Here is an 11,079-nt window from a genome sequence, read left to right as displayed (position 1 = left end):
ATTTTTTGGTTCAAGTTTTAAAACCAAAACCGAAAAGTTGTTCTATAATTTTATAAAATTCTATCGATTGCATTTCTATATTTTATGGATACGCATCACATGTAACATGATTATTGTCGAAAGAATGAATTATAATAAGATATCTAATTTGTTTATAGAGTAGGTCTCTTGTGAAACGGTCTCACGAATCTTTATCTGTGAGATAAGTCAACCCTACCTATATTCACAATAAAAGTAATACTCTTAGCATAAAAAGTAGTATTTTTTCATGGATGACCCAAATAAAAGATATGTCTCACAAAATACGACTCGTGAGACCATTTCACTTAAGTTTTTTCCTTGTTTATATGTAGTAGAAATATTTTATATTATTTTTTTTGTAACAAAGTTTGATATCAATTAATAATCCCTTTCAGTATAAAATTTTATGATTCGTAATTTTTTTTTAAAAAATACCCCAACAACCTAGATTTATTAATTCCAAATAATAAAATAACTGAGAATATTTTAACTGAGTGGTGATTATTCCTTATTGTGCAGGATTAGGAATCCAGCTGTCCAAGCCTCACTCTCCAATCCAGCACAGGCCCACGTGTCACGCCGACTTTCGGCGGACTCCGGTGGTCGTTCCGCCACGACGAAGAAGCTGTAAAGGTGTGGTCCACAGCTATTTTATTGCCTCCAATTACTCCATGATCGACCATGGATCTTACACAGAATTTTCTTTGATTCAGGCACTCATAGGGCATAATACATACTTAAAAATAAAGTTTCAAATAATCTCAAATTTAAGTTTCAAATATAGTCATTTGAACTACTAAACTTTTCTCTTGGTGCATGATCTCGTCTTTGCACACTAATGCATATATGACTAAATTTAAAAGCGACATGATTTAACTTACGGTCGTAAGACCATTCATTTGTAGTTTTACCAAAATTATAATTGATAATAACAATGTAATTTCAATATTGTAAACTATACAACCCTAAACATGAAGTTTCACTTGCTTTCTGGCAGTGTCAATTAACGAACCCAACAATAATCTTTTCAATAATCGTACTTACGTAGTTTTGGCTCTGATATCAAATGAAAGGCTAAGTTTTTGACTTTTTAACAAAATGTATATTAAATGATTACGTTGCAATTCTAATATTTTAAATTGTATATCTGCTCAAACTTCACGTTTTGATTAATAATGCTACTATAATATTTTAAATCATACAACAACTCAAATGTCAAATTTCAATTGTTCTCCCAATAAAAACAATTATTGCACCACAACATCTTATTATGTAAGTATAGAGTCCAATAATAATTTAGAGCAAAATTATTTATTTTCATAACCAAATATATCTTATTAAGAGTTTTTCTTACTGTATGGGTTTCCACATAGAAGATTTGATAAATTTGAATTTATTTTCCAAATCATTTACAAAAATCTAGTTTTATTGATTGAATCGATATTATAATATATATGTAAAAGGAGAAATCTATATAGAAAAAAAAATAATTTTAGTGAAATCATTGTTCTATTATATATTTGTTTTTTAGGCCAGCAAAATGGCAAATACAATCTTTATTTTCAGTTAGTTTTACAATTTATTTGATACAAATATTATTCAGAAAAAAAATAATTAGAAATAAAATTGCCTCGATAAAATGAAAAAAAAAAACCTGCTTTATAATACAGAAAAATACTAAACTACTTATTATCATTATCGTTTCCAAAAGTTTTACTAGAATAAAGTTTTAAAAAACAAGATCATTTGTAGATCACGAAAAATAATATGATTTTCTATTTATTACTATATATATCAATCATTTCGAATAATGATTTAAAAAATAATAATCAGAAATAATAGAATATTTAATCAAATACCACTAAACTACGGTAGCAATCATATCATGAAGTTGCATACATCTAACCTATATTATATTAAAATATATAAAGACAGAATCAACATCATGGTGTCATAATATATATGGTACATATATTAATCCATAATCTAAAATTACTTAATATCAAAAATATTACACATAAAAACGATTAATTGTTTGGACACAACACGTGCACAAGATTACTAGCATGTTCGATAAATTTATAGTTAAACATATATATATATATATATATATATATATATATATATATATATATATATATATATATAAAAGATACTTGAAATTTGTATAAGTTTGAGATCAATTAATAAAATATTAAAACTTTAATGTAAGTAGCTAGTTAAGCGGATAGAGTTTTTTTTTCCTAAACATCAAGTTGTAGGTTTTAATTCATATTATGTACTTTTTTCTCTTTTTTTTTTATTTATTTTTTTCAATTCATATATCTAAATTACTGTGTAGTAAATAAATTTTAAAAAATATTGTACAAGCACGTAACGTGACGTAAGTGCATTAATATAAAAGAAGTGGGCACGAAAGATTGCCATTGGTGACTTGTCTAAAATTGTAACCTTGCCACGCAAAAAATGGAATTTTGTTTAAATAAAATGTTAGATTCACAAAATTGGTAAATACAGATAAACAGAAGAAAAAGGGGTCCTCCGAAAGATTATATGCCCCAAAGCCCGAAGCCTTTGCTTGATCTGCCGTGAGAATCCGAAGGATCTCTGTTACTACATAACCAAGATCGAAACAGCAGTTCTTGCTCTTCACTTTCAAAACACCCCCCCACACCCCGCAACACACACAGACATACATATGTATTACGTATATATGTAAACATATATATATATATATATATATATATATGAATAAAGCTTAAAACAAGAGAAATAAAGGCAAAAGAAAGAAACACACAAAACACAAGAGAATACATGCATAGATACCTGTAAAGGGGGGAAGAGAAAGAAAGGGTTGTTGTATTTAAATACAAATCTTTCTTTTCTTTGTTCTTATCCAACATACATATGTAAGTGTTCCCTGTGATTAAGAATTTTTTAGTCAATTATTGAGTTATTTTGCTTTCTTTTTGTTGTGACTTCAGATTATTATTCTTTTATTTTTTGGGGGACTGTGGCGATAGATCTAATCTGGGTTGTTGATTGCAAAACCAATGAAAGATTGAAGCTCTGGGTGTGATTGATTTTTTTTTTCGAGTTTTGGTAGCTGGGTTTTTGTTTGATCTGAATTTTGGGGATCTATCTGTACCGCTTTTCTGGATTTATGCATGTTTCCGTTGATTGAAAGCCGTTATTCTCGATGTGTTTTGAGGTCTTCTTGAATCTGGGTTTCCCTAATTTTTGCGGTTTCTGCGTTTCAAAAGCTTTTTTGGCTGGTTTTTGTCGTTGTTTTTGTGCAAAGATCGTTTTTTTCCTGTTTTGATCAGCATTTATCTCTTAATCTTGTTTATTGGATTTGGATCAGTTCTGGTCGGTGGTGTAAACTTGCCGTCCTCGGTTTTTTCCCCCTAATTTAATATGTTTCTTAGGCTTTATAAATGTTGTTCGAAAAGCTAATATGGAACTTGTAGTGATGAATAATACAAGAATCTTGGTAGAATTTTTTTTTTCTGATTTCGTTTCTGAACTTTTGTATGCAGTTAAATCCTTTTTATGGTAGGATATCTAAAATTCTGGTCTATGCTTGCGAATATATTGCAGTGCACAATAGGAAGAAGCATTTGGATTGGTTTTAGCAGAAAAATAGTTTCTCCCTTTTGGTTTGGATCTGTAAGACATGTTGGAAGACCGTGCTTGCTTGGTTTCGAGGGATTATCCGATGACTTGTGATCGAGAAGGCAGTTGGCCTTGCCTGAATTACTGGCTCGAGAAAGTTGAGGTTCAGCAGAACAATAGAATGTTGGAGACAAATGAAGAGGAAGAAATGGCTGTAAGGAAGAAGTTGAAACATTCGGTAGATCTGATTGACACCACATTATCGATTGGTGGGATTTTAAATACCCTTTGGAACCAATCCAGCAGTCAACGACATGCTGGTGATAATTCTGATTCAAGTTCATTAATTGCTGCCATTGGGCGCGACTACTCCATCAGTTGCCTCATTAAGTGTTCTAGAGCTGATTATGGAGTTATTGCATCCTTGAACAGGAGTTTCCGCTCTCTTATTAGAAGCGGTGATCTGTATAGATTTAGGAGGCAAAGCGGTGTGGTTGAGCATTGGGTTTATTTTTCATGCCAGCTGCTCGAATGGGAAGCCTTTGACCCTAGTAGCCGTCGCTGGATGCAGTTGCCAAGAATGGATCCGAATGATTGTTTCGTGTTTTCAGATAAGGAATCTTTGGCTGTGGGAACCGAGCTTCTTGTTTTCGGTAGGGATCTTATGTCGCACGTGATTTATCGATATAGTTTGTTAACGAACACTTGGACTACAGGGATGAGTATGAACTCACCTCGATGTTTGTTCGGTTCTGCCAGTCTCGGAGAAATCGCGATATTGGCTGGTGGCTGTGATTCGCATAATAACATCTTTAGTTCTGCAGAATTATATAATTCCGATTTGGAAACGTGGACAACACTCCGGAACATGAACCAATCACGAAAAATGTGTTCTGGGGTGTTCATGGATGGTAAATTTTATGTCGTTGGAGGGGTTGGAGGAGCTGATTCAAAGCTTCTCACGTCTGGTGAGGAATATGATTTGGAAACTGGGATTTGGACTGAAATCCCGAACATGTCCCCTGTGCGGGCTGCAAGGGATGATATGCCTGCAACATCAGAAGCACCACCACTGATTGCTGTTGTAAATAATGAGCTATATGCAGCAGATCATGCTGATATGGAGGTGAGAAAATACAACAAGATTGATCGGGTTTGGGTTACAGTAGGAAGATTACCGGAACGAATGGACTCTATGTATGGTTGGGGTTTAGCTTTTAGGGCATGTGGTGATCGGCTAATTGTGATTGGGGGCCTCCAAAATGCAGGTGAAGGGTTTATTGAAGTTAATTCATGGGTTCCTAGCGAAGGTCCGCCTCAATGGGATTTGCTTGGCCGAAAAAGATCTGGAAGTTTCGTTTATAATTGTGCTGTGATGGGGTGCTGAATATTTACAGATGAAGGCACCATTTGTATCAATATGTTGTTTCAAGCTCATATATACAACCAGCTTCTTGCTAATGGGTAATTTATCCAAACTTTTATTTTTTGTTTTCATCTTTTGGAATGGTAGGTGGATAGAGGATTATCTGATTTTACTCGAGATCAATTGAATGTTTTCTCAGGTTATCTTGAGTATGATAATTAAAATTTATTCAAATGTTTTCTTTCTTTGAGTTGTCTTCTCCCATTTGAGTAACACAAGGAGATCTCGATTATAGCATAAATATGAACAGAAACAGGTTTATACCTTGAAGGGGAGTTGGGTGTCTATTAGTGTTCATATTTTCATTGGTTCCAAATTTTCTTGGTATCATCCAGAAATTAATATCCTATTGTGTCTATTTGTAACTTGATTTGTGTAATTACTCTAATTAATGTTAGGATATGCGGGAACAAATCATTTTTTGATACATTTCTCCTTCATTGTACTTTGTCTTTTGGTTCACATTTTTCATCTATCATATTTGGTATGTCCTTCGGCTCCACAAGCAAATATAGAATGGCTAGTAAGTTCGGGGTATCTTGCATAGATGGTTAGTCTTTAGGGTTCAAGTTGTTGGTGGTCTAACATTGATGTTCTCGTTAAGAATTAATGAAGCAGATATAGGATCGATGTGACAAGTTTTCGCATCATGGGCCAGATTAAGGTCCCTGCACCGAACCACCGATTACTGATAAGCGACCGGAAAATGGCTAGTGGGCTGACGTGAAACTTTAGCTTCTCTAGGCGTGTGTGGTGTTATGTGCTACGTGGGGGAGTGGTTAATAACTACGAGGGACTCTCATTTTCTTTTAGATGATTTCGTTCTTCATGAATAGTATGCCATCGCCTTGCTGTTCGAATCTGCTGCAGTAAGCAATTGTTAGGCTTTACAAGGACATGATTTGAAGTGCTTCTTACATTACCAAAACCAATCTTATCATAAAAAATTAACTTGGGTACAGGTTTCCGTTTCCCCCTCCAGTTCTAATGCTACCAGTTTCCCCCAAAGCCGTGTCATCTTTAGTATAAGAAATAAATCAGCATGCTAAAGATTGTTACATGTCATGCATACCGACGTCAACTTCAACGCGATCGCGTTCGTTTGGTCCTGCATGTGCTGATGCTTTCGCACCTAATAAATTGATTGTTCATGTAAGGTGTAAAATGCTATAACGTAATCTAACTATATGCAAATTTAAGGAAAATGGAAAATGACTAATTACATGGTTTTAATGTCATGAATTAATTATGTTGTGCATGATTACATGTTTAAAATAGAGTTTTCTGTTAGTATGAATAAAATTGTGTTTTAAAGGTTATTCGAGTCTCGATCGAAGAACGGAGACTTGGAACCATATAAGAGAAAATATTTTTATTAAATAATCATTTTTAATTGTTTAATGTGTGGTGTATTTTAAATGGAATTTTCGAAATTGAGGTGTTTGGAGGTGTTTTATACGTCGAGTCGTATTTTAACGGTGTTTAATTTTCAATGAGAATAAGAATTTTTTGAGAACTCGACTATTATTTTCACAAACTTTCCTTAACAAAATATTTTAAATATTTACTAATGGGCTTAATGGGCCTATTATACTAGGTTAATGGGCTCAAACTTGCACCTTTTGTTATATATCAAATATTAAGCCCTCAAACATTAAACCTAAAATACATACCACACGCCCCACCCCTCTAAAAAAACACGAGGACTCTTCCATCAGCCAAGCAACACACACCACACGAATTTGGAGAAGGAAACTCACGAATTTGAAAGAAAAATTCAGCAAGGCCCTATCCTTCGACGTCCCTCGTATCGCAAATAGATTTTCGAGCATATGTCACGCTTTAATCTCTTTTTTCTCATCTTTCATAACATATTATATGCTTGATATATATGCTTGTATGCATAAACATGATAAACATGGTATATTTTCGTTTTTATGGGCATACATGCATATAACTCATGTTTTTGTGATTCAAAACTTATGGTAATGATGTACAAAGAGGCTGCCATGGTAGGGAAACTTGGAGGGATGTTTTTCCAACATGTTAAGGGTCCATAGATGCCTAGACGAGGGCTGCACCAGCAAGCGCAAAGGCTTGCACGAAAATAGAATCCTTGTAGACTAGGATTTCGGCTAGGAGTCCTTGAGAAGCATGGCACTTAGCTGTTGTTAAGGCGCATCCAGGAGATCTAAGGGGACTGTAGGATGATCCTAGGGCGACTGCATGAGGGCTGGTTCAAAGGGCAAGGGGCCGGACAAAAGGCATGGTCACGCATGCCTTGGAGAGTGATGGGTTGAGGGTGTTGGCTTCTAGGGCCGCTAGGTTCTGTCCAGCAGCAAGTTATGGGTTCGGTTTAGGTCCTAGGACTGTCAACTAAAGCCTGGACATGGTGGCTAAGGGGATGGAGTCAAGGCAAGTTAGGGACCGAACCAACTAGGGTTAGGGTTTTGTGCAGAAAATTTCAGAAGGTTCCTAGGCTGATCTATGGGTCTTTCTTGGCTTGATTTGAATTGTATATGGTGTAACTAGGTGTTATTAAGCTATGGTTCAAGTTTGGTTAAGTTTCGAGGCAATACGAGTCAAAACCGATATGTACGTCTAAGTTTAAAAATGAATTGAGAAATTAGTTGAGAAGTTAAAGTTTACATCTAGGAAATATTTATGGGTGTATTTTAAGGTAATATTGTAAGTTTGGAATGATTTGGGGCGTCGTTCCAGGTCTAAGGATAAATATGAAAAGTTAGAGTTTCAAAGGCAAAACAGTCATTTTACACATAAAAAATGTTAGATGTCCTGACAGTGCCCTGAATAATGTAAATAACGTTAAAATTTTTATTTCAAATGTTTATGAAACTTTATGATGAAACGTTAATGCTAAAAAACATGTTGCATGCTTTGTTTAAAAGAAAAATAATTTATATGTGCATGAATTTTTACAAGTGATGGAAATATGAAAGTTGAAAGAGATGAATTGATTGTGACTATTACGATGATACGATAATATGTAAGTCCAAAGCTCAGTTGACTGGTGAGAGTATCGCTGATATCCTCGCCGCCCAATACCGTGATAATACATAGATGGATCCATCAACCTACAGCTAATACGAAAGTCACAATTGAGGATATGAATTCAATAAAGAGGGAAATGTATACGTATATGATGAAAGGAAATATGATATGATATGCTGAAAGGAAATGTTAAAGTTTATGTTCATGAAAAGCTATTTTAAGTAAAAGTATTTTCACTGTTGCTTCTGAATGTATATGTATTACTTGTTATCATGATTAAGATTTGCCGATTCAATAGATTCAATAGGTGTGATTGATGTAAGTGAGCATGAGATTGATGTTAATAGAGGTCTTGATGGTTGATCTTGTTGGACTGAAGGTGCACACAACCCGACCGTCGCTAGTTTTCCGCAAATAAAATAAGTTTATGATTTATGATTACATAAAGATTTTATGATTATGATGCTTTTGAGAGGTTTTCAGAGGATGTTAGAGTTAAGTTTATTTTTGAAATAATGTTAGTTAAGGTTGGTTGACGTTTTACGACTTTATGCTTTCAATTACTTTCTTTTGCATTTTCAAATAATAATTGGTTGGTTTATTTTTAAATGGTGCAAAATATCCATATTTTAAATGCTTGTATTTCGGCAGAATGAATTAGGAAAAAAATAAAAATTTCTTGTACTTTTTAAGAAAAAAACGAGTAATGGACGTTTCAGTTGGTATCAGAGCAATGTTCCTGCAAAGGGTTGTGCCACCGCTAGTTCCGAAAAGCGCAGTCATCAAGCCTCAAGTCTGTAAGTTTAATTGCTTTACATCATTTTTATGATGTTACCTACATGTTTACATGATTTATACGTTTACGTTACATGTTTAAAAGTATTTTTTTGAGGTTAAATATTATATATGCTTAAAGTTGCTAAAAAAAAATTGTAGATGCTGCATGATTAGAAAATTAAATTTAAATGCACGTTGGTTACGTTAGAAATTTGGAAAAACTTTCAGATATAATGTCTCCTAGACGCGCACCTAGTACCGATAAGCAAGCCGAGAATACCGAGGATCGTCAAGGAAGTGCACACCCCCCCTCCTGATGGGGATGCTGCTACATGTGCTCTAGAGGGCATGGTACGTTTCTTTGAGCAACATGCTCATCATGCTCCAAAGCCATAGCACGACATGTATGATCAGTTTCGGAGGCTGGGTCCAAAGTAATTTACTGGCACCACCGACCCATTTTTCTAATGGGGGTTGGATTTTATCTCTTGTTCTGCATTTCCATTATCTAAATATGTGAGACGCTGACCGAGTTAGGTGTGATACGTATATGCTACGAGACGACACTTCTCTTTGGTGGGAAGGAGCTGAGCATGGAGTTGATCTATCCACCCTCACTTGGGTGCAATTCAAGAACATTTTCTACGAGAATTATTTTGCTGCTGACTTTCGAGGACGCTTGAAGAGGGAATTCATGACTCTCCGTCACGGAGACACGACTGTGGCTGAGTTTGTTAGGAGATTTGATAGGGGTTGTCACTTTGTACCCCTTGTTGCTAGGGATGATGTTGAGAAATTAAGGCAATTCATGGATGGCCTTCGACCTACCATACGTCGGGATGTGATTATGATGCGACCGACGGACTATGCAGCTGCCACCACTTGTGCATTCCAAGCTGAGCAAGCCTTGAAAGATATTGACTTTGAGATGCAGCGTAAGAGGCAGCATCACTAGCAGAGCTCTCAGCCAGTCAAGAGACAATTTATGGGACCTCCGAAAGCCCAAGGGAAACAAAAACCCCAAGGACAATTGAAGAAGCCGAGACAGCAAAAGCCACGACAGTCTGGAGCACCAAAATCTGAGGAGAGGCCACTATGCAAAGAATGCAATTTCTTACACTATGGCAAGTGTATGTGTGGAATATATAGGTGCTTCATATGCAAGGAAAAATGACATAAAACTGTTGATTGCCCGAAGAAGAAAAGACCGACTGTGGGCAGAGCTTATGTGATGCAGAAAGCCGAGGAAGAGTCAAACACGACTATAATCACTGGAAGGATATTCATTCTAGGTGTAGTTACCTACGCATTACTGGATTCGGGAGCTACACACATTCATATCCGAGACATTCGTCAAGCGACTAAATATTATACCCGAGGATATGGGATTGGATTTAAAGTTTCTATTTCTTTCGGTGATCAAATGGTCACTTCGAGCATTATGAAGAATCTAGAGCGTCATTTGCAAAAATATGTGGTTTAGGCAGACCTTATCGTACTTTCAATGCCTGAATTTTACATCATACTTGGCATAGATTGGCTATCTTTGAATGGAGCTTCGATAGATTTTCGGCAAAGGTCAGTGTCTATTCGACCTATCAGTGGAAAATTTTTTAATCTTTGAGGCATCGAGAAACAAGAAAATACCACACATCATCTCCTGCATCAGTGTGAGGAAACTTATTAAGCGAGGCTGCCAAGCTTTTCTAGCATGTGTTACTTCAGCACATGTTCCTGTCATTCAGAAGCTAGAGGATGTTGAGGTCGTCAGAGATTTTTCTAGTGTCTTTCATGAAGACGTTTCTGTCATTTCACCGGACCGAGAAGTGGAATTTTCTATTGAGTTAATGTCGGACAATGTGCCAATTTTTAAGGCACCTTATCGTTTAGCACCCGACGAAATGAAAGATTTGAAGGATCAAATTCAAGAATTGCTGGACAAGGGTTTTATTCGCCCTAGTTGTTCTCTGTGGGGAAGACAGTGTTATTCGTGAATAAAAAAGATGGTAGTATGCGACTTTGTATCAACTATCGAGAGCTGAATAGAGTCATCATCAAGAATAAGTATCCATTTCCTAGAATCGGAGACTTATTTGATCAATTGCAAAGAGTATCGATTTTCTCGAAGATAGATCTTCGTTCGGGATACCATCAACTGAAAGTGAAAGAGTCTGATGTTCACAAGACGGCTTTTAGGACTCGATATGGGCACTATGAGTTTATGGTCA

General features: G+C 35.6%; 1 protein-coding gene across 7 annotated transcripts; it reads left to right on the top strand.

Annotated features, from left to right (window-relative positions):
* The first annotated feature begins 2,539 nt into the window (after positions 1 to 2,539).
* LOC140807210 (F-box/kelch-repeat protein SKIP11-like) lies at positions 2,540 to 6,170 on the top strand. Of its 7 annotated transcripts, none has more exons than XM_073163958.1 (2): positions 2,540 to 2,930; positions 3,561 to 5,252. In XM_073163958.1, exon 2 carries the CDS (start codon positions 3,698 to 3,700, stop codon positions 5,021 to 5,023), a length of 1,326 nt encoding a protein of 441 aa, XP_073020059.1. In that variant the 5' UTR covers positions 2,540 to 2,930; positions 3,561 to 3,697; the 3' UTR covers positions 5,024 to 5,252. The 7 variants fall into 7 exon arrangements, 4 of the variants coding, with proteins under 4 accessions (XP_073020059.1, XP_073020057.1, XP_073020060.1 ...); XM_073163956.1 differs by having other exon boundaries at positions 2,541 to 2,930; positions 3,622 to 5,252; XR_012112644.1 differs by lacking the exon at positions 2,540 to 2,930 and adding an exon at positions 6,025 to 6,170 and having other exon boundaries at positions 2,937 to 5,100.
* The last annotated feature ends 4,909 nt before the right edge of the window (positions 6,171 to 11,079 follow it).

Source organism: Primulina eburnea, chromosome 12 (genome assembly GCF_022965805.1).
Source record: "Primulina eburnea isolate SZY01 chromosome 12, ASM2296580v1, whole genome shotgun sequence".
NCBI classification, from domain to species: Eukaryota; Viridiplantae; Streptophyta; class Magnoliopsida; order Lamiales; family Gesneriaceae; genus Primulina; species Primulina eburnea.
The sequence above is the reverse complement of the archived record's forward strand: the minus strand, read 5'-3'. Positions and strand labels throughout refer to the sequence as shown.

Excerpts from the sequence above, each read along its gene's own strand:
- LOC140807210 (XM_073163958.1), top strand. The coding sequence starts at position 3,698 with ATGTTGGAAGACCGTGCTTGCTTGGTTTCGAGGGATTATCCGATGACT.